General features: G+C 38.4%; 2 protein-coding genes across 9 annotated transcripts in view; both read right to left on the bottom strand.

Moving 5' to 3' along the window:
• The window catches only part of DEF6 (DEF6 guanine nucleotide exchange factor), a gene marked incomplete at its 5' end in the record, with an annotated part of 56,476 nt that extends 44,343 nt beyond the window's left edge, over positions 1–12,133 (bottom strand). The window contains one exon of the mRNA XM_081325365.1: positions 12,038–12,133. Within this exon, the coding sequence (XP_081181491.1) occupies positions 12,038–12,133 (96 nt within the window). The remainder of the gene's footprint in view (positions 1–12,037) is intronic.
• A 1,948-nt stretch (positions 12,134–14,081) lies between these two features.
• ZNF76 (zinc finger protein 76) overlaps positions 14,082–24,647 on the bottom strand; it is a 180,287-nt gene continuing 169,721 nt past the window's right edge. For 5 of the 8 annotated variants that reach the window (XM_081325433.1, XM_081325435.1, XM_081325430.1 and 2 more), the window contains exons 8-13: positions 23,944–24,019; positions 23,272–23,397; positions 21,710–21,889; positions 20,393–20,623; positions 20,115–20,245; positions 14,532–16,372 (exon numbers count right to left, since the gene is read on the bottom strand). In XM_081325433.1, the coding sequence (XP_081181559.1) occupies positions 16,361–16,372; positions 20,115–20,245; positions 20,393–20,623; positions 21,710–21,889; positions 23,272–23,397; positions 23,944–24,019 (756 nt within the window). In that variant the 3' untranslated portion in view covers positions 14,532–16,360. Of the gene's footprint in view, positions 14,383–14,531; positions 16,373–20,092; positions 20,246–20,392; positions 20,624–21,709; positions 21,890–23,271; positions 23,398–23,943; positions 24,020–24,647 lie in introns of those variants that run through there. The other 3 variants (XR_014026149.1, XM_081325434.1, XM_081325436.1) reach the window with 3 other exon arrangements.

A 24,647-nucleotide genomic window follows, 5' to 3' on the forward strand; every position in this document is an offset into this window, starting at 1 on the left:
TGGGAAGGTAACAGCGTTCCGTGCGCCTTTGGCGTCTAGTCATGCCGGCCACATGACCACAGAGACCTCCTCGGACAAGCGCTGGCTCTTCAGCTTTGAAACAGAGATGAGCACCGGCCCCTAGAGTTGGAAACAACTAGCACGCATGTGCAGGGGAACCTTTACCTTTACCTAATTCACTAACTAACCTCTGTAAAAATTGTCATAAAATCAGGTCCAACTCGATTAATGACCACAATGACTTACATCAGAAGTTCCAATCCCAATTTGTGGTACCTGTAGTACCGACGTTTAACTCTAGCAAATGGAGTTGCTGGTTCGTTCCTTGTTGTTTATTGGTTCCAGTGTTGTCTTTCGGAGCAGAAGCATGCTCCCTGAGGGAGCAGATCTGAGACTCTGGTAAGTAGGTGACGGTCAGGGCCAGAATGTCCTTTGCCCAGCTTCAAGTTCTACTTCTACCAGCTGCAACCCTTTTTTGAGGCTCTTACAACAATCAGTTCTGCCCTCCTCACTACATGATTGGACTAATAAAATGTACTCTTTGTGGGGTTGCCTTGGATGACCCCTCAGGTACAAAATACCAACAAGCCTAGAGGACGACAGTAACTAATAGATCAGAAGAGTTCAGTCAATATACCAATACAAAGAAGGGAGGAGTGTGAAAACTATTGTACAATATTCTTAATTTCACATGCTAATAAAACAATTCAGTGCAAGTTAGGATCCTACGTGGAAAAGGAGGCCCCAGACGCTCAAACTGTAAAGAGTAAGTGACGCTATTCCTGATGCATGCCAGATAAGTGAGAAAGCCAGAAATGACCACAGGTAGAGAAACCCGCCTTAGAATTGAAGAGAAAGATACTGAAGAGACAGGCAGCTTCTGCCTTTTAGGATCAACTGTCAACTATAAAGGAATAAGCAGTCAAATATACTTCAGACTAGCACAGGGGTAGGCAACCTCGGCTCTTTTATGACTCATGGACTTCAACTCCCAGAATTCCTGAGTCAGCATAGCTGACTCAGGAATTCTGGGAGTTGAAGTCCATGAGTCATAAAAGAGCCGAGGTTGCCTACCCCTGGATTAGCACCTGGAAGAGCAAGCCATAAAGGTCTTGGAAAACGTGTCCAATTTTGGACAAAAATACACATTTGGTTAGAAAAGATGTTAGGAAAACATGTAGATTTTAAACCTGAACTTTTCTTACTAGGCATAATACCAGAAAAATCTGATAAGCAAAGTGTGTCTTTAACACTGCATGTACTAACAACAGTGAAGATTCTATTTGCTCAGCACAGGACGAATGAAGAATCACCACTAGATGAAGAGATAAATCAAGAAGATATTGGACTGTGCTGAAATGGACAGACTTACATTGAGGATCAAAGGGAAAGAAGATACAGAATATTTTCAAACATGGAATTTATTTTATCAGTGGTTGGAAAAAAGGGGTAGAGACTAAGAATGTGTCTTCTATCATTAAGCAAACAAATTAACCCAGACAACGCTATGTTTATTAAGCACTAATCAAACATAATAATAGAAAATTAATTTTTAAAAAAAAATAAAAAGAAAAAAAAAGAAAGAAAACACATCCACGTGCCAAGATGTGCCTTGAAAGCCAGAAGTCTGCAGGCATTCTGTGAAACCAAAAGTTGGAAACTGAAGAAGTGTGGTAGGAAGAGTATTGATGCTTTTGAACTTTGGTTTGTAAACTCCTGGGAATACCATGGATAGCTAGGAAAGCAAAATGGATCACTGAAGAAATCAATCCAGAGTCTTCACTCAATTAACCAGTTTAAATTATTGAATTTTGGACACATTATGTGAAGATATAACTTTCTAGAGAAATCTATAAAGTTGGAAAAGTGGAAGGAAATAGAAAAAAAATGCAAATATAGTTTGGTTTGGGCAAATACAGTTGAAAGAAAAGAAAGCAGAGAAAAGCAGACAAGAAGATCCTTATTTAGGTGAATTCAATATTGGTCTACAGCAAGTATCTACTCACACACATTTAACAAAACACCCAAGCGGCCAGAAATTCTATTTTTTTTCAAATTCCCAAATCAGACAAAAAGTTCTAACCACATTAAACAATCAATCAAAACTTTTACAGGTCTCCTTTAGCATTGTGTGACAAACTGCATTAATCAAGAGATTTGCCTTTCACTGCACAAGTTCTTTTTCACAAATCAATGACAAGAGAAGAGGGAAGGAGATAATCCACATTTGGACATAGCTGAAAGTGAAAGTGAAATCACAGGTGAAAAAGACTATCTGTTCTAGAATGAATTTAAAACCAGACATATTGCTGGAAGGCAAAATCACAACATTCCCCTTTACTTATTTCAGCCATGTTATGAAATCACTGGAAACGCAATTGTGTTTGGAATGATCAGTGATGAAAGGAAATAAGGTTGCAAAAAGCATGGTGGCTAGACAGCAACAATACCAGCCAGAGCATAAAACAGCTGAAAGAAGTCATACAAGATTGGAAAATGTAGAGAGCTGGTTCATAGAATCACTGAGAATTGCTCAGTGGGTTAGGACGCTGAGCTTGTCGATCAGAAGGTCGGCAGTTTGGCGGGTCGAATCCCGAGTGCCGCGTAACAGAGTGAGCGCCTGTTACTCGTCCCAGCTTCGACCAACCTAGCAGTTCGAAAGCACGTAAAAATGCAAGTAGAAAAATAGGGACCACTACGGTGGGAAGGTAACAGCGTTCCGTGCGCCTTTGGCGTCTAGTCATGCCGGCCACATGACCACGGAGACATCCTCGGACAAGCGCTGGCTCTTCGGCTTTGAAACGGAGATGAGCACCGGCCCCTAGAGTCGGAAACGACTAGCACGCATGTGTGGGGGAACCTTTACCTTTTACCTTTAAATAGACAGGATTACCATCAACCCTGACTTGTACTCAATGTCCATTGTGAATGAGGAGTGTTGGAAAAAAAATGCTAATTCTGAATCTCAGAGACAATCCCTCCATATATTTGATTGTGCTAAGGGCAGGATAGAAGAATCTAATTCTATTGCTTCAGGCAGGTGGTAGATAAGCATTCTGGCGACTTTCCTGATCTTTAGCATACCGGACTTGTTCTCTAGGCTGAATGAAGAATTATATTTGGCTTTTGTGTGGCACAGAACTAGACTCTAAAACTGGCACCAGCATGAATTGGGGAGGAATATTTAATGCAAGAGGAGAATGCCAGCAACTTTTCTTCCCAATGACCAGGAATGCTTTGAGACACCGCTGAGTCCAGAACAATCCTTCTGGCTTCAACCCAGAAATTTGCCTCAAATGCTAAAATGTGACAAGTTGCTGGGTTGTTTTTTTTTTTTTTTGAAGAATAAAGGGTATTCTGTAAGTCAAAATACCACTTTACTGCCAGGATAAAAGACACTCTTCAGAAATCTTCAATGGAATTAGTCCTTGTAAACTGATTTTACTGTCCCTTCGCAAATGTTTCAGTGTCATTTTGATAAGGATTTCAAAGCCCCGGATGTAGGATTGTCCACAGGAGTAAAAATAGCCAAGACCACCTCTGCAATGGTGGAACCAAGGTCCTGCCATTTTACGTGTGTTGCATGTTCAATGGACATAAAAAAGGACTGGACTTCAATCATATGGTCATGGTCCCCACCTTGACTTTTTTGATCCTCTGCCACTAAGATACCCCTGCTTGGATTCTAAGTAGGAAATGAGGAATTCATATTGTAATAAAAACATCATAAACCCCTGGGTATGTGCCATTACTACCACAGGGTCATGGTGCAGTTTAGCCATCTATTCTTTCCCAAACAGAGTTCTATATCTGTAAAACAGAGTCAACAACAATAACTAGCATTATAGATTTATCACAAAGTTGAAAAGAAGGAAATTATGAGAAGAATTTTAACTCATGTGGTTGGTGTAAGGAAAAATTGGATCATACCGCATGCAGAACAAAGAACTCCTTGAACGAAGATTAGGGTATAAATATGCTTGAAAGCAGAATAATTGTTGAGGGATAACAACATGCAGAATTCATGCCATAGCATTTCCATTCAATGGGAACAGTTAGTAACAGGGAATGGGGAAGAGTTTTACATGAGGATCTGAACAGCCACTTCCACTCTGAATAAATCAGATGTTTCCCTATTTTTCTTCTTGCAAAGCACTAAGTCATGATCAAAAATTTGGGAATGCTATTACATTAACCTGTACTAATGTCACAGGTACATATGCCATGAGATACATATGCACTCATGAGATTATAACTGCCCCAGATGGCACTCATGGAACCCCAACACTACATATAATAATATAAAAAGAGTAAAATGGCTGACATTTGGAATGATCACCAAGCCTCACAGGATGTTAGTGCTGCCTGAAATGTTGAAAGTAAAGAAGGCTAAATCTTGAAAGTTTTAGTAATCTTCAGAGATCATAGGCTTTTAAGTAAATAAATAATATAAAATTGACTGACAATGGATCACTTCATGGACTACAGGTGGCTCCCTCGAGACTGTGAAGTAAACAACTATGAGCTAGATAAATAGGATCTCAGGAGAAGCTGACAATTGTCTACCTACTGGGTGATTTCCCTAGCACATTCTTAAGAGGTATAGCATACCTCTTCATAATAAAGGTGGGATATAAATAAATAAAATAAATAAATTACACACCTGAAAGATATTTTGCATCCCATCTAATTTTATCTCCATTCCATGGGAAATCCTAGAGTTAGTCTATCTTCTACTTTAGGATCTGCAGTAGAGTACCTGCCACACATTAGTACAGGTAGTCCTTGATTTATACCTGGTCGCTTAACACAATGAACTCAAAAAAAGTTATTTACAACCCATCCTCAAAGTTATGATAGCCATATCATCTCTGTGGTCACATGATTGCATTTTGGGCACTTGGCAGCCTGTTCTCATTTATGATTAGTTGCAGCATCCCACGGTCATATGGTTGTGTTTTGTGACTCTTTTGCCATTTTTCAGCAAAAATGCAAATCAGATAATTTGGATTCCAACTTACAGCTACGTGATTTGCTTAATAATGACGTGACTTAATAACCATAAAAATTATTGTAAATTATTGGACTACCTGTAGAACGTAGGAATGCTTCAAGTTCATATTTTGGCGTTATGTTTGCAATGAAAAGTAGGTCAGCAAATTTATAATTTTATCAAAACTAAAGTTTTTCCAGCCTACAACCACTACCAGCTCTACAAATTAAACTTTTTTCAGTCATTTCTCATTGTTATTTTAAATGAAGGAATAATATAACACCACCTATTTGTGTGCCAGAAGAGCATTTTCAATATTGAGCCACAGTTGAACCTGCAGGTGTTACATTGGGGGGGGGGATCTCTTTTTTTGTGAAGGACAACATCGGTGTTGTTAGAATGAAGATACCATAGGTAGATTTTTAGAATTAAACTTTTGTCTTGCAGTCTCTGTCTGTTCCCACATAAAATTAAACAGGAAACTAAAGCTGTTTCTGATCTGGGTACTAAAATCTGCTGGCAAACTTGACAGATCAAATCTCCTTGACTCTTTGATCTAGGAGGCCATTTTCAATCCATACACATCTTCCCCCCATGTTGTCTGCAAAACTGCAGAAGCTCCTGAGCTTGAGACAAACTCAGCACATAATCAAGCCTAATCTGGAGAGTTATGGGTAGCTCTTCCTGAATGCTAAACCATACAATAGGCAATGCGCCAGAACCACAACACTTTGAAAAACCATCCTATCTTCTAAATTCTCAGTGAAGCAAAAAAAGATATGGGGGGAGGGGGAGCTACAAGCAGTGGCAGTCATAAACAATGATCAGCTCCTGAGCCCAGCTAACATCTGTGGACATTCACCTAACAAAGAATACTGTTAATGAGATTCTCAAAGGATGGCTCATCCAGAACAATGCTGCTTCTATCTTCATATTGTCCTCCCTAGTTTGTGATTGGTTATTGCTCAAAACTGGAGAGTAGGAGGAGGGAAGAACACAAAACATATGATGGACAAGTGGAAGCATAGGCTGAGATTAGATAGTAAAGCTGAAATGTTCAGACAAAACAGATTTTTTTTGTTATCAGCAATTCTGCAATTTCAGTTCACTTCAACCTTTGCTCAGAAACTGTATTGATTGATCAAGTCAAGCCAACATTTAACGGGCGGAGTTAATAGCACAAGTTTGAAATTATCCAATACTTTTATTTTTAATTGGTAGACTTATATCAGCTTAATAGATTTCTACTAAGATGTCTACCTTCTGCACAGTCCTGAAATTATAATCATAATCAATTATAATCATGTACATATATGTGGCTCAGTGCTATATGGCCATGGCTCAGAAAGACCAACATGTAGGTATGTTATGTATATAAGTATGATGTATTATTTTTGTCCCACAGTTCCTCCATTTATGGTTCTGGACATATATGGTTCTCCTCTTGCATTTTAGCCCTCAGGCATGCTTATTTTTGCAACACACTTTCTGTAATAATCCAAGCAATGAAAAACAGATTCGCCCATGATTTCTTAAAAAAAGTGAGACTAAGTAACGGCATGTAAAAATAACCTCGAGAGACAGGACAGAGATGCAGTCAAGGGAACAGTCAGATACCCTGCAGCAGGAATATGGATGGGATAAGCAGCTCTAGTTTCTTGGGGACAAGGAGAGGGAAATACTTTCAGATTTCTGTTAATGCAAGGTTATAATAAAATAGGATCATCTCATTGAGTTGTGTTTCCTATCAGATCCACCTCGTAAGGCTGACAGAATTGGAGTATATTTTTGGTTGCTTTACGGTTGTGAAATATGGAGACATCATTGTTGTCGGCACTGTGCTGCAGCACATTACAAATACAGGTAATCTTCAACTTATGAGCACAACTGAGCCCAAAATTTCTGTTGTTAAGTGAGCGCTGCCCATTTTTACCATGTTTCTTGCCACAGTTGTCTAGGGAATCACTGCAGTTGATAAGTTAGCAACCTGGTTGTTAAGTGACTCGGGCTTCCCCATTGGCTTTGCTTGTCAGCAGGTTGAAAAATGTGATCACATGACCCTGGGACATGGCAACCATCATAAGTATGAACCAGTTTCCAAGCATCTGGATTCTGATCACGTGATCATGGGGATGCTGCAAAGGTGGTAACAGTGAAAAACGGTCATAAGCCACTTTTTTCAGTGCCGTTGTAACTTTAAACAGTCACTAATGAACTGTTGCAAGTCGAGGACTACCTGTAGCTCCTAGACTACTCAGTTCTAATATTCTTTGCACTCAGAATATGATTAATTAAATAATACAATAATTATTATTCTGAAATAATAATTCAAATGAATATATAAAATTAAGAAGTTAGCTATCTGTTAATAGCAGGAATGTTTTGTTTAATAATAATTTGAATCAAGTAGGGCACTTAATTCTTATATTCTTATCAAAACAACCAGGTTACAGAGCATCTTATTCCACCCTTCTGAGATAGTGAAGAAAGGAGATTGCTTCTTCTAAAATGATACCTCTGCAGAAAATGGGCACACAAATTAGTGAAGAAAACACACCTCTGTTCGTTAAAACTGGAGAACCCAAACAAGAGTTCTCAGTGCATTACTTTCCCAGCAGGTGAAAATCTTAAGACAAGGTTTAAATAAATAAATAAATAGATGTATGTATGTTTTACTTAGCTGGGCCTATTTGCAACAGGAAACAATTAGGCAACATGTATCAGCTGACTTATTCAAATTAAGCTACAATTCTAAAGAGCTGAGTTATCATTTCATGCACACTGGACCCTGTACTCTCTTTAAATGCTTTTTTAAGATTAGCATAATTACAGCAGACACAATGAAGTATATTTTTAGATTAAGTGTTAACTCTAATTCAGTCAATTAAAGCATGTGAAAAGAGCATGAATTAATTTAGAGACATATTTCGTTTTCCCATCATAATTTTGCTCCAAGGTAAAATATTTTACCCGACACTAATAGATTAAATTAGAAACTTCAAACATACAGACTGTAAAATGATTTAGAAAAGAGAGAAAGAGAAGATCAAGTACATCCTGGCTTGTTACAACATGTAAAACATCCAGACAACAAAATCATCCTGCACTTACAAATCCCATCTTTCTATTGAAATTTATAGCTGTGAATGTAGTTGTACTTTTTATGTTAAATATTTTCCTATAACTTCAGCCTTAAAAGCTTTTAATCTCTTGGTCAAACTATTATGAAGAATAAGGTTCTGGAAATATGCAGTGTAGGAGAGGTACAAGTCTAAGTCTGTAAAAATTAATGAATGTTGACTTGGAGTCTGCATGAAAATGTTTCAAGCCACATTCACTAATTCCACACAAAAAAAGCTCTCATTCTTCCATTCTGAGTGGGCAAATATCTGACATTATGGCAGATGTGCTAACAAATCAGGAAATAATGTTCTCAAGTTACATAAATTTTGGGAACAGGTAATAATTCTGGATGGTTACAGAAATAGCAAAAAATCTCCACAAATCAGGGAGGATGGTTACTTTTAAAAATATGGGTCATTGCAAGCAGATGATATACTAGCAGAATATATAATTAATTTCATGTTTACTGTATCATAAACAGATAAATTTCTGGTGATAGTGGACACCTTTGAAACTATGATAGTATATCTGGATGCTGCCACAAAACAGCTGTCAAACAGACAGCTTGCCAGGTCACAATAAGATTTTTACAGTGGGCATGATCAGTCACAAAATGTCTTTTTATCAACGGACAACCTGATGAAGTTAATTGCTGCTACTTAGCCCAATATGCTACCTCCTACTAATAGCGAAAATTCCATGTTCAGTTATTTTGAGGAAAGAAATAAAAAAATAAGCCTGGCAATATTATGCACAACTCTGTGGTATGCCCACCGGTGGAATACTATCTCCATTTCTTATTATTAAAAGAATCCTGCAAAAATACAAACCATTTTTTTCCAATATTGCAAAAAGCAGTCTGATAGAGGTGGGGCAGAAGTGATTCCATTATGACAATCACAAAACTCCATATTTATTCCTTCATCATTTTCATCCCTGGTTTCCCAAACTCATTAGCAATCTATGGGGATGGGCTTCAAAACCCGAGCTTCTGCAGATATGCAAATCCAAAAGCAAGCACTGGCTACTAGAAAAGCAAGAGCCCTCTATAACTAAAACAGGAAGAAAAATCTTACTGATGACATTAAAAATTCCATGTGTATCCCCACAGGAAGCATCTCAGAGACACTCACTATAATTTTTAAAAATGTTGAGAAGGAACATATCACAAAAATCCTAGATACACAATCTCGTGCAGTTAGGATTAGTTTTTTATTTAGCAATAAAACACAGGTGCAACGCCACTTCCATTTGTGCTCCTCAACAGCTGGTATTCAAAAGCAAACTGTCCCCAAATTCAGGAAGGGCACACATGATGACTAGTAGCCATTGATCGCCTTATCCATAGTGAATAATCCCATCTTAGCACCTTCTGAATTGCTGTACAGGTCTCATAAAAGCAGTAAAAGTAGCACTAAACAAGAAACAGAAAGATGCCCTGAGGTATGTAGTGTGCATCGCATACTGTGATTTCTTGTTTTTTAAAGAAATATTTTTTGATGACAGAACTGAACATTTGTTTATACTCTTTTGATTTTAAAAAGAGAAGCATTGAGGACTGTGAAGATATTAACTGCAACTTGTCTACAGAGCTCTATACTTAAATGCATACTTCCTACAGATAATCACCTGAAAAAGTTAATTACAACTTGGATTTTGCATTTAACCTATTTTTTTTTTATTCCTAGCATTTTCCTACAAGTCCGCTTTTATTTTTCAGATCAAGCGTTGATCCATTGGTTGTGACAGGAATAATTGACAAAACAGCTTGTTGCCTGACACTGTGAGCTGAGAGAGTGACAGGCCCAAAGTCATCCATCTGACTTTCATGCCTGAGGCAGCACTAGAACACACAGTCTCCTGGTTTCTAATGCTATGAAACAATATTTTTTAGAAAATATATTTTCAACAGTGAATAAAAAAACAGCAGGAGATTAAAAATATTCCTGCTCATCTCATTGACTGTTATAAAAATTAAAATAGGTCTATATATTGCACACTTCCTGAAAGAAGAAATCCCATTGCCTATAAATGAAATAAAGATTGTTTGATCTGTTGTTAATAACTGTAGCAATGTTATTACATTTTTATATAAAATAAACCACAATGAAAATGTTCGAGCCATATTTCTGAAGACATAGGACCCAGGTCACTATTTCAACTGATGATTTAGGCCTCAGCATATGGAGGACAGATAATTTGGGAAAGCATACTACTAGGACAGGGGTAGGCAACCTCGGCTCTTTTATGACTCATGGACTTCAACTCCCAGAATTCCTGAGTCAGCTATGCTGACTCAGGAATTCTGGAAGTTGAAGTCCATGAGTCATAAAAGAGCCGAGGTTGCCTACCCCTGTACTAGGAGATCCACAATGTAAGAAAGACAGATGTAATCTAAAATAAATCAGGTCACATAACGTAGTGAGGGGAACAAAAAGTATGTTTGTATTTCAGACTCAAAAATATCAAATAAGTCTTCCAACTACAATATCTGAAACGGTATACCTACTCTACAGCATTCAGATTAATGAATTGCTAGCTTCCTAACACAAGCTAACACAAGCATATAAAATCATTCCTGTCAGCACTATTCCATGAAGTAACAATGACGTAATGGGAACCATGGCTCAGAATTGGTGGTTTTGCCTCACCCTTTCATGCCTTGCTTTAACTCTGCAAGACTAATAAACACAAACTGAAGCTGGCCCTGAATAGGGATTTTTTTTTCTTAACAGCTATTTGAAAACCCAATATCAACACACACACAATCTTATATTAAAAACACATTCAAGATTCTGCTCTTGGATCTGCCCAAGAAGTAGAGAAAGATGCAATAAAAATCTTTGGAGAGAAGCACAACCCAATCTCAAACTCTAATGCAAGACAAAATTTCTGTGGACATTTTAAAACAGCATATTTGCATCTGAAAAACCACATTTGACATGTCATGTCCCTTGGGTGAAAAAGCTTGCAAGAACTTCTTGTAACTCAGCAGTGTGGGAGTTTGCTGGAGTGCTAAGCACTGGGGCAGCTGCACACTGCTTGCATTCTTTTGGCACTGTGGAAAATGGTCCAGAATGACCAAACAATTTTCCATTGGTTCAGCTGCTGCATTATGTAAGAGAATAATAAGGAAAGACAGCCAATTTATATCATGTTAGATGCATCTCCTTAGCGCTGATTTCACAAGGTGTCACCCTATTTGCATCAAAGTAAGAGCTCTATTTGCCCTACTTTTCTTGCATGTATTTACATCTCATCTTCTTCTCCCACACCTGAAAAGACATTCGCCACCCCCACCCCACCCCAATTTTACATGGAAGTATCACTTTTGCTACTATTGAAAAGTTATAAATACGGGAGGGAAAGGTTCTTTCCCCTCCCCTCTAAAGAAAATAAGAGTGTTATTACTTCCATGCAACGTTTTTCACGCTCACCGCGGGAGGAAGAAACTTTCCTGTACAAGAAAGAAAGAAAGAACGGCCAAGTTTTGCAGAGTGATTTGCTCTGCATAGGAAGAACCTGCGGGACGGATCCAAGCCCGTTTCCACAAAACCAGAACAACGTTTGCGCTTTAGAACCAGATTGATTGATTTATTTATTTTTCAACAGCACCTGACCGAGGCTTTAGGGGAGCAAAGTACGCAAAGCAGGATGGAAGATCTTCAACTGACATCTCTCGCCCCGACAGAAAAACAACAACACAAAAACAGCGGATCGATTTTGCCCTCCGACCGCCTCTAAGCCCACAAATTGCGCTTTCCCGGAGCAAAGCTAGTAGATCCAAAGCTGGACGCGGGTTCTTCTGACCAAGCACGCCGGCTTCCTCGTCTTGGCAAAGACTCCCGCCCTTCCCGCCCGCGCCTCAGAGGCTCTTGTGGGTTGCTGACTTTTTTTTTTTTTTTTGGTCTTTTTACTCACTTTCAGCTGAGATTTGGAGACTTTGCCGCTTTTCTCGGCGTCCAAAGCCGTGAAGGCGTACCAGATAGATTTTAAGAGCTCCGTCCGCAACTCCATGATGCCTCCAGGACAAGGGCACCAGGCACAGAATCTGCTCCGCTCAGCCGGGGAGGAACCTCCCTCCGGCGGTCGCGGAACTCGCGGCGCGCCGTTCAAAAAACAGCTCACGGCCGCCAACGGGGCGAGCTCCGGAGCTGTAGTGCCTCCCCATGGTCGTTCAGGCCACTTCACCGGCCTCCTCCGGCTACGTTTTGGCTGGTTTTTTTCAGTCGTTTGGAGAGGTAATAAATACACAAAAAGGAAGGGGAAAAAAAAACCACCTTCTCATCTCGTTAAATCCCAAGGAAGCATCCGATATGGGTCAAGCGGGCAAGATTCTAGCATCCCTCAGTCTTCCCTATCAGAGTTGCGGGAGCTTAAATACTCCGGATTTAAGCTAATTTTAATATAACTTCTTCAGTTAATGATCCAGGGGTCTTCAAACTTGACCCTTTTGTGACTTGTGGACTTCAACTCCCAGAAGTTGAATTCTGGGAGTTGAAGTCCACAAGTCACAAAAGGGCCAAGTTTGAAGACCCCTGAAATCGAAGTTTGGCAAATCAATTGGGCGGGATTTAACGCGCATCCGAAGAAGTCTTTTTTTTTCCCCCTGCCGTTGCTCACACAATCAAAACGGCACCATCCAAATAAAACCGAGAAATAGGCAGTACCCCAAAAGGTACTGAAAATGGGACGAGGGACAGTAAAAAAAAAAACCTAGAGAAAAAAAGTGGGAGGGGAGGGGAGCAGCTCTAGAGCAGCGTTTCCCAACCTTAGGAACTTGAAGATGCGTGGACTTCAACTCCCAGAATTCCCCAGCCAGCTATGCTGGCTGGGGAATTCTGGGAGTTGAAGTCCACGCATCTTCAAGTTCCTAAGGTTGGGAAACGCTGCTCTAGAGGGACTAAACATGCTCTGCAGTGCGTCAGTGTTTGAGTAACAGGGCGGGAGGGGAGGAAAGAAAAGGACAGAGATACATTTTTGGAGATAGGACTTAAGTATTAGTAGCTGTAGTCATCACTTTGGGGGGGAAATCTGTTTCCTGTTATTCAGTCGGTGTTACATTAGAGGTAGATTGCAGTTGTCTTTCTGTGAAAAATGCAGAGTCCTAACTATGCAGGCAATGAAAATACAATTTAAAAACAGTATTTTAATCTTGTTTGCTAAAAGTGTTATCATTAAGATCACACTAAGATGCTGCTTTTCATTGGTCTATGGCACCAGCTCGTTTGGAAACGGCAGATGCAATCCTATACAGGTAGTCCTTGACTTACAACCATTTGTTTAATGACTAGTTACAACAGTAATGAAAAATGTGATTTAAGACCATTTTTCACACTTTCAACATTGCAGCACCCCCATGGTCATATGATCAAAATTTAGACATTTGGCAACTGGTATATATTTATGATGGCTGCACTGTCCCAGGGTCATGCGATCACCTTTTGTGATCTTCTGACAAGCAAAGTTAATGGAGCAGCCAGATTCACTTAACAACCATGTTGCCAACTTAACAATTGCAGTGATTCATTTAACTGTAGCAAGAGAGGTCATAAAACGGGGGCAAAATTCACTTATCTGTCTTGCTTAGCAACAGAAATTTTGGGTTCGGTTGTGGGTCATAAGTTGAGGACTACCTGTAGTCCAGTTTGTTCTAATAACATCAGAATTAGATTTTGTAAATACATGAAATCATTGACTTCAATTGAATGGGGTAAATTTTCTTTTCTCAAAAATTCAGCTCAAGGTATAGTGTGATCCATGACTTTTGGAAAGATGGGTAAGCTCCATTGAAGAACAAGATCTTGTCTTGTTCAGACAAGATTGGTTTGAATTTTCAGGTCTAGAAATGTGTGTTAAAAAGTTAATTCTCTTTGAGATTAAAATATTACTTGGTGCAACCATATTATTTTGCCTAGTTTTCATCTACCAAATAATCCACAATTGAGTGTTCTAACCAGTTTAATCAGTACCATGCCTTTGTTTTTAATAGGTATCTACTGTCAGTTAAATATATAAAGATCTTTGTGTTTTCACACTAGAAAAAAACAACAGCTGATTTGTCTGTTGCTGAGCATTTATCAACTGCCCGCTGCTGGCAAATTTATCTCTGCCTCACTTGTTGCTTTGCATCATTTCATCTAGGATAGGTTCCCATTCTCAACCCTGCAGCAGCCAAGTGCCAGTTGCCAGATTTAACGGATGCTTATCTGGGAAGTCAGATTGGTGTTGAAAATCCTAGCAGCAGTACCTATTCACTTTTCTTCCTTTAAAGGAAAAGAAGAAAGGTATTGTGAGAAGTACAGGAGACGATGAAAAATGTGTGCATTTTGGATCTATCTTTTTTTTTCTCTGAAAATTGTGAAGATATTTATGACTACTACCAAAGATAAGAACAAAAAGGAGAAGAGTAACATTTGAGATTTGGCAGCAGCTTCATTAATTTTCTTTATTCTTTGACCTCATTCTCAAAGGGATTAAAGTTCTGATTTGTCAGAATCAGAGCACAAAGAGAAACACTCATTTTACTTAAGCCAATTTCTATTTCAGTGTTGCAGCTTAACCACATACTGTAACATCGTTTTGGAATTAAGTGCTGGGATCAAGTATAAACACACAAGAAAGGGGCAACAGCTGAGTAAAATTTCACAATTGTGTAATGCAATATTTCCAAGGTTACAAGCCTAAGTAGATGAGGTCCAACCGAAAAGTCAAATAGCATTGTACATGTCAAAGCTTGTAACTGAACAAGAAGAGTACAATATTCTTTCATGAGTTACAGCAGACAATAATGCAAAAAATCATCAGTTGCAAATGTAGATGCTGCTTTTGAAACAATCTTCTGTGTCCATCAACCTTACTGGACGCAAACTGTTTTCTTCTTTCTGATTATATAACATGCATTTTGTTGGCAGAATACCATCATATGGGGCAATCTGGGACACGTGGGCAATCTGTAGTCTGAATACTGTATGGCCCATAAAACCTCACTACTTTTTGTGGATAATCAAGCAACATTTATAACCATTGGGAAATGACCATTTTCATTAGGATTGGATCTATACTGAAAAATATCTTTTCTCTACCACCACAATTCTTGATAAAAATTACTGCTTCTTGGCTATTAATTAGCAACAAGAAAACATGTTTTTTATATTAACCCCCTCCTGATCTTGTTGTTAGGATTCTTGGGGATAGGAGAATCTATATTTAATTTACCAAATGAACTAAATATATGGGACCAAAAAAGGAATAGAATGGTAAAGCTGAAGCTATTACTGAAAATAGAAAACAAGTTCAATTTTTTATTAAATACGTATCAATACCATCTCTTCAAAGTGAAAGAAAATAAAACATTACACAGAACTAATTTAATATACCTCCAAGTTCAGTGTAGATTTTTACCTGTTTAGATTCTTTCTAAGATTTAGAGGTAATCCTGGTAGATTGGGGGGTGGGGAGGAAAGCTTCCATGCTATTGCCTTTTCCCATTGCTATACATCTTGGAACTTCCACTGATAATCCTATCTAGAGGGCACTTCATTGCTTTCATACTTATACTTCTCTAGGACAGCATTTCTCAGCCTTGGCAACTTTAAAATGTGTAGACTTCAATTCTTAGAATTCTGAGTTGAAGTTCACACATCTTAAAGTTGCTGAGTTGAGAAACACTGCTCAAGGGTATGGACTAGCTGTGATCCCTTTCTGGATGTTCACTGCTAAAAACATTTTTAAGTTATAAAATTCTGACATGATAAAAGTTCTTGTTGCTGAAATCCAATTTAAGTCCAACTTTAAATGTTTTCTAATCCAAAAATGGTCATTCCATTAATATGTACCAGAAATGAAAAAGATCCAAATGATAAGACAAACGCTATCTCAGACAAGTAGATTTCTTCAGGCTTATCACAGATCCATTTGTTTAAAAAGTGTCAGGCAAAAATGTTGCTTCATCATCTGTTCTTGTCAGTTATCAACATCTACAGATTAGCAGTTAACAATTTTTAAAAAATTCTCTCCAGGTCCCATGGGGACTTAGTTACTGGTCATCTGACTCCTGAACTGCAGGCTACTGTGCAATCTGTTGTCTATCCAATTACTTTTATTTCTACATAGGTCTTCACTCCTATCAAGTGTTCAAGATAAAGTCTCAACATCCATTCTTCAATGTAGTGGTTTTTCAGAGTTGCAAGCTTCTTGGTGAACTGCTGTAGGTATCAGGTTGATTGTACTTTCCAGGATCTGTTACATTTCCAACTAGAAAAGAAATTGATAAGACATGATTTTCAAACATTCGAATTGGCATGAACCTGCAGTTGGAGGGGTGATAAAGAATACAAGCAGGAATGGGTTAAGGAAGAAAAATGATTTCTGATTGATTCCGTAACTTTTGCTTTGAAAACTCTCCCAATTTTCAAAGTAATTTGTACAACACTCTTGAACTACTCTCAGAAAAATGTGAAAGATGGGCCAATAATGTTTTCAACAATCTCTTTGCATTCTTTAGTAGTCAAAACTACATTTGGGAGTTGCTAGGTGGAAGAGACCAGATGATGCACAGGTGAAGCAAAAATGACTTTCAGATCCATATATTCAAATATATTCCATTTAATAGAATTGTATGTGGTAAGGAGATAAATACAAAGTATTGCTCAAAGGGCTTCTCCTAAAATATATCTGCTCAAAGAATGTATATAATGCATAAGAGGCAAACACATCAGAAGCAAATAACTCCTTCACATAGCCATGATTGCCTAATATAGTAGCTGCAGTTTGTTTTGTTTTAAAAGAATAACTATTTTAAATGAAGGATGAAAGTGGTGAGTGACTCCTTTTTTCATCAGTCTTGCAATGCAATAAGAACCATTTGCCTTTTCCAAATGAGCTGGCATTTTCTTCAAAAAGATAAATTTAGCTGTAGGCTTCAACCCCAACCTAGTGTTAGTCTGTGGTGTGAACTGGCTCTAAGATAAAGTAGGGATGTGAAAGAAGGCAACTTGGTTTTGGTAGAAAGGAATATGATGAAAAAGAACATGTGCTAAATTTATTTTAAAACAAAAACATTGAATGTCAAAATTAACGGTTTCTGGCTTTGCTTTACATAAACTGTTTAAACTGACAAGAGCTGCTGTTTATTAGTGGTTATTATTGGAACACATGCAGAAGTAGAAGTAAGGCAAGGAGGAAGCAAAGAAAAGAACATGCTGAATTATGTGGAAATGTAAAAAAATGCAGAGTGGGATAAAAAGATATATTTGAGGAACATAAGATATATATCATTCAGTTTTAATAATATTTTGCATGCCTACATCCAAATCAGTTTTCCCATTCTAATGTCTTGCGGTGTATTGAAACTCAATTTCATCATTCTCAATCAGGATGGCTATGTGTTATGTATACCCAGCCAACTGTAATTTCTTGAATATATCATGGCTTAACATAATGTGTGGACTCAGTTGGCAAACATGTTTATGAGTAAATCCAGTGAATTTTACTATAAAAAAGGTAAAGGTTCCCCCGCACATGCGTGCTAGTCGTTTCCGACTCTAGGGGCCGGTGCTCATCTCCGTTTCAAAGCGAAGAGCCAGCGCTTGTCCGAGGACGTCTCCATGGTCATGTGGCTGGCATGACTAGACACCAAAGGCGCACAGAATGCTGTTTTACTATATTTTACTATATGGAGATTTTAAAGAATCCTGATTCTGTGGGGTCCTCCAAGGTCTTACAGCTCAACTTTATACCTTTAGCATCTTACTTTATGATTTACTGTCTTATCTTCAGGAAATTTAGATTTGTGTAGGTTCGCATCCCACCAGGCTCAAGGTTGACTCAGCCTTCCATCCTTCCAAGGTAGGTAAAATGAGGACCCAGATTGTTGGGGGAAATTAAGCTGACTTTGTAATAAAGCCGCTTGGGGGGGTTGTGAAAGCCCTAATAAGCAGGTATATACATAGAATGAAGGCTACTGCTAAACTTGTAAGCCACCCTGAGTCTTCGGAGAAGGGCGGGATATAAATGGAATTTAAAAAAAATTCTTCATAATATTAACCTGAATCTACTTCTCTGAAGCTTTAATCTATTGGTAGTTGTCCTGACATCCTACACCACAATGTATAAATATCTGGAGACTGCTATCACTTGTCCCATAAGTCTCGTCTTCTGCATGTTAAAGATTCTCAATTTCTTTAAACCAGGGGTATCAAACTGCCAGCCTGCAGGCCGGTTGCATCATACAGAGGCTGCGCCCACCCCAGCTCCGGCAATGAAAAAAACATTGCGACACTTCACGACACGTCACATGAGACAAGTTTGACACCTGTGCTTTAAACTTTCCTCACTGAACTTGGATTCCAATTCCACTGTCTTGTGCCCAGAATTAGATGCCTAATTCCAAATGTAGAGCAGGGGGATATAATAATTTCCTAGGATTTGAAATCTCTGCTCCTGATAATCCATCCCCAAAAATGCCATTTGCCTTTTCATCAGATGCTTTGCACCATTAGCTCATATACCACTTGTCTTTCACTAAAAATCTGAATTGAGGTAAACTCCAACAATCTAACCAATTTAACAGATGAAATTCCTGAGACGTCCTCTAAATATCCCAAGCTATCTTCCTAATACTGCAGTCCTTTTCGAAACTAGATAATGCCTCCTTAAAACTAAAGCCTCATTTGCAATAATATTGTGGCTTAAATATTATGTTTTTAGAACTGCAACTAAAAACTGTAAATATCTGAACTCTCAAGCAATAGTTTTAAGTGTTTCTGGAGTATGCTGCTAGCCCCCAAAATTTGCCACCTAGATCTGTTGCTATATTGTTTGCTTCAAAGGGGTTATCAAGTTGATTCACTTCTCACCAAGTGAAGGATAACAGAATATTTCTCTGTAGGAATTAATAGCTGAAGCAAAATCATTGTACTACTGATCAAATAATTAATTACAATTAGTTTAATAGTTTAAGTTAAATGAACTATCTGTTTACTTTTATCAAGCCAAATTATACATTTAATCCTTTTATGTGCTGAAAGGAAGATCTGAGGGGAACCCTCATGCACAAAGATTTTATCCTTGAAATACTAGGGAGACACAGTTGATGGAATACGTCCTCCTGCTTGGTTATTTTTTACATTTGTCAGGACTTGATCTGTCTCATATTAACAGCAATATCAAATATAGTTTATATATAGATAGTCTGCAATATATTACTGTATTTGAGCTTGAAAATGTAAAAATGTTGTTACTTAATAGAAATTTCTAGGATAATTCATGCTATATCCATATTTTAGATGGCAGCCAATACTAAGTCAACTTGTGGCTTAATTATGAAGGTATTGTATTATTCTCAATACATTATCAAAAGGTTATAGGTGTTAAAACAATTTATGGTTATATTGCTTAATGCTTAAGTATTTTACATTTAGGATTTTTTGATATACTATCCATGATTGAGATAGGAACTCCAAATAGCATGTGTCTACCTGAACAGCATCATGAATACCATTAGTTATTGCTAGCACTGTCAAATGGTGATCATAGACAGGCTTTGAATGAATCTTCAGACACTGGTGTCCCAGAAGTTACTATTCTGACCTGAAAAATATCACATGGGTATAGCAGCTACATTTAAAACATTACTTTCTGATACTATGTCCAAGCGAAATATTTTCAAGATCTCTATATAAGATGTATCCCAGTTCCAACAGTGATAACAACAGTCATAGCATTTGTACCACTGGAGCTTTAGTTCATGGTAAGTCAAAATATTTTAACAAGCCTCTAATTCATACTAAAATTGCTATCCAATCATTTCCTCTGTTTTCCTTTAAGATGCCACAAAATCCTTAACATGTTTGCTAGTAAAGCTAAGATTAAGAAAAGGTTATGTGAGAGTTGTAGGCAGATAAGGTGGTAAAATAATCCCCTATTGCAATTGTTTCCACTGATCTGCCTTGGATACCCCTAGCCCAAGAATACCTCCTCCCATTGACTTTCATACTTGTTCTACACCATCCTGAGAAACAAGAGCTGCTGCTGATGGCATGGAATCTTCCTGCACTTCATCTTCCATCTTCATAGAAACAATACATTGACGTTTCAGTGGAAGCTGGCTGTTATTCACTGTGGTATCTGAGAGAGCAAAGAAAGAAAAATTGATGGAGAGCATTCAAATGGCTTTGTAGGCAGAGAAAACTGAACGCAAAGTGAAAACAAAGCTGCATGCCAGCAAATTGGAGAGCGATGAGAATTACAAGGCTACCTTGTGTGTTTACTCACCTTCCATCTGATGTTCATAGAGACCTTGCTCACTGTCATCCATGGCCTCCAGCTCCCCGTGCACAGTACGTTTATGCATTGCCAAAGTAGAAGTTTGCCGATAGGTTTTGCCACAGTGGTTGCAAGTGTATGGTTTGCAATGTGTGTGAACTACGTGGTGTTTGTAGAGGCTAGAATATTCTGTGAAGCATTTTCCACAGCCTGGTACCATGCATACATATGGCTTCTCCCCTGGAACAGAATTAGGATTCAGAGCGAAATCAACTTTTTATTCACGGATTCATGGCCTAAAGGTTGAAGTTACTGCTGGAATAATACCAATTTTACATAATGGGATTCCTTTCCAAGTAAACTTGCACAAGATTGCATTTTAGGATTATTGTGAATGTAATCTACATGCCAGACTACAGATTTATAATTCAAACTCTACAAGTCAGATTAATCTAGCCCCTTTTTCGGCTAGATATAGAAAACATTTTGCCTTTTAAAGAACAAAAGAAAAAAATCAGTGGGAAAAGGATGGGGCTAGCCATAATTCCTTGCAGCCTCTGAAGAATATCTGAAATCACCAAAAAGCTAGAGAGGAACCAAAGGACCTTTGCTTCAGGAATCCTGCTGAAATATGTAGCACATAACTAGGAATTAAAGCTAACTTTCAGACTTATCTTTTCAGTGCTGTGCCAAGTCTTATTTTTTTTTTATCTTCTATACTGTATAGGTATAGAATTGGGGGTTTGATTTCAGCCTTTATCGATGCTCCATGCTCTGTCCAGGAACTTTTCCCCTTTGAATTTCCTTGAGATGATCTTATGGCACTGTTGAAATTATTTAAACTTTTGCATTTTGACCTTTTAATCGGTAGAAAAGCGAAAGAGCCTCGTCTTGCACACTGAGGTTAGAGTAAGGTGTTCAGTAAGAAAGGTACTGGCAGCAGAAACTGTCAAGCTGTTATTTCAAAGTAAGAATCAGGGCCAGCAGCCCTTTAGGAGAGAAAGTTTGGATTTCCAGCCTTTCACCCTGTGAGCTTCAACATAGCTATAGCTACTTTAAACAGGAAAAAAGAGTCAGACCCATCTCTTAATAGCCTTACCTTATTAACTTAAAAAAACTATTGTTTGGGGGGGGCATCTCACAGGATGAACAAGATCAGCACCATTCTTTATGCGCTGAATCTATAAATGAGCCCTTGGAGCAATTTATGTTGGCCCTACCCATCTGCAAATAACTCTGAGCGGCTCATAATATAACGAAACAATATTTTGTTCAAAGTAAGGCAGACAAAAATCAAGACAGTTGAAGGCTTTGTTTAAAGTTTACCTGTATGGATTCTCATGTGATTTTTGTAGTTGGTGGCACTGGTGAAACCCCTTCCACAGTTGGGTTCTGGGCACATATATGGTCGCTCTCCTGTGTGTGTTCGTATATGGACCTTGCGTATATTGGAGGTGGTGAAAGAGCGGCCACAGCCTTCGAAAGGGCACCGAAAGGGCCGCTCACCTGGATCGTGAGACCAGATAGAAGAATCCTTAGTCAATCATTAAAAGCCATAGGAAATTCAAGATACCGGTAGATTATTTCATTTTTTTCTTTCCAGCATATCATACTACAGATAGTCCTTGGCTTAAAACCACAACTGGGACCAGAATTTCTGCTCCTAAACGAGGCACTTTTTAAGTGAGTCACATTCAATTTTATGAACCTTTTTTGCTACGGCTGTTAAGTGAATCCAACTTTCCCCATTGACTTTCCTTGTCAGAATCCAGCTGAGGTCACAAATGGCTGGATGATGTAGTCCTCACAAATGGCGACCACATCATCCAGGACGCTGTAACCATTGTAAATGCATGCAGCTGCCAAGCACCCAAATTTTGACAACTGTGGGGATGCTATGACAGTCATAAGTGTGAAAATTGGTCATAAATTACTTTTTTCAGTGCCTCTGTAACTCTGTTTGGTTGATAAACTAATGGTTATAAGTTAAGGACTAACCTATAAGTGGTATGAATACCTTTTTGTTTGGCAAGTATCTTTGATCTCATTGTATTTTTAGTTTAATTTTGCACAGTCAAATATTAAAATGCACATAAACATGGATTAGCTGAACAACTTAGACTGTCAAAGTAGTATTCGTAGAAAACTATCATTCAAACAGTGCCTCACTAGTTACTCTAACCACCTAGACTGAAAGTAGAGTTGAATCACATTTGCCCACCAGTGTCTTATTTTACAGACTGACTGTGATTAGTGGGCATGCAGATTTTTTTATAATCTCTACTCTCAGTACCACCTTGTTTGGGATCAGCCACTCACTCAGAATCTCTGGAAGTGAAACTGCATAAAAGCTGTAGTGAATGAATAAATGAATGAATGATGTAGAACAGGCAGGTCAAACTTGTGACGTCGCGTGACGTATCACAACTTTTTCCCCACTGCCGGCAATGGGGTGGGCCCAGTTTCAGTGTGATGCATCTGGCTCGCGGGCCGGCAGTTTGACATGCATGATGTAGAACATCAATATGCAGCCTGTAGCCAGAAGATTTGCCCCTATATCCTCCCTCTTCAACTACTTATCAAAGACAAGCCACAATGCCACTACCATCTCTCTATCTGCCTCTTCCTGAGTTCTGTTAAGTATTTTTTTTCTTACACATTTACTTTAAATCTCGGAATCAACTGAGATGCAAGAGGGCAGGGAACATTCTAAGTGTATGCTTAAAAAATATGTAAGAGTTAAAGAATTAAAGTTATCAATGTAAATAACATAATAATAACACAGTTACTTTATTTGCACATTTTCTCTAGCTTCATTTCTTCTGTTCTTCCAAAACTTCAGGTTCTGCTAGCCCTAAATTAAAACAATAGCCCGCACAAGAACATACCGGTATGTGTTCGGATATGTTTCTGGAGATCTCCAGAAGTCTTGAAGGCTTTGGTGCATAAATCTTCTTGGCACTTGTACGGCTTCTCACCAGTGTGGGTTCTCATATGGCTCTTTAGACTATATGCTGTCAGGGTAAAACTTGTATTCTAAGCACAATCACAAAGCAATGAGCAAAGCATAGCAACATAGAATAATAAAATAACAGAGTTGGAAGGGACCTCGGAGGTCATCTAGTCCAACCCCCTGCTCCGGCAGGAAACCCTATACCATTTCAGACAAATGGCTGCCGGTCTCTTCTTAAAAACATCTGGAGGCAGGTTGTTCCACTGATTAACTGTTCTGTCAGGAATTTTGTCCTTAGTTCTAGGTTGCTTCTCTCCTTGATTAGCTTCCATCCATTGCTTCTTGTCCTACCTTCAGGTGCTTTGGAGAACAGTGGCAACTCCTGAGATATTGGAACACTGCTATCATGTCACCCCTAGTCTTTCTCTTCATTAAACATAAAAACTGTAACTATGTAGCTCTGAAGATAATCAGAACTGAATTTATATTTTTTTTTCATTACTATTTATAGCTCAACAGTCTGTGGATTTCTAAAGCTACATCTTCATTCTCAGTCATGAGTAATTCCATTGGAACAACAGTTTTCATTTCACAGCAAATACCTTACCTGTAGCAAAACTTTTCACACAGTTTGTAAAATCACACTGGAATGGACGATCACCTGTATGGGCACGCTCATGCACCTTCAGCAAAATAAAGGAAAATGTCCAGGCTTAGGCCAGTGAGAACAGAAGAGGCTGGCACTCATATTTTTCTTTGCAACACTATCAGAAGTAGTTCTTCAGTTCTATTCTGTTACGGTGTTTTAGTTTTTTGTTTTCCTTGTATCAATGAATACTTACTTTTAAAGTTTCAATATGGATGGGAGTTTAAATAGTTCATACTATAAATAAATTCATAGATATGTGTATTTTAATATTTGCTAGTCTAAATCGATTAATATCCATGCCTGCTAAGCTGTATTTCACAGTCTGAACTGAGAGTAGAATACAGTGATTACATACAATGTAACTTTTTTCAAAAGCCAAAGAGCATTTGCACATAACATCAATTTTATTTACTCCCAATTCAAAAGTTGTATTTTTCTGTCTTCCTTTCAATCATCTCTAATTGAAGTCCCTGTGGTTTACCTGGCAAGGTTTTTCAGAAGTGTTTTGCCATTGCCTCCTTCCCAGGGCTGAGAGAAAGTGACTGGCTCAAGTCACCCAGTTGGCTTTGTGTCTAACTAAGGGGGGGGGACTAGAACTCAAGATCTCCCAGTTTCTAGCCTAACGGCTTAACCACTACATCAAGGAGAGACAGCTCAATTTA

The sequence above is a fragment of the Vipera berus genome, assembly GCF_964194415.1.
Source record: "Vipera berus genome assembly, chromosome: 3".
In the NCBI taxonomy this organism is placed as follows: Eukaryota; Metazoa; Chordata; class Lepidosauria; order Squamata; family Viperidae; genus Vipera; species Vipera berus.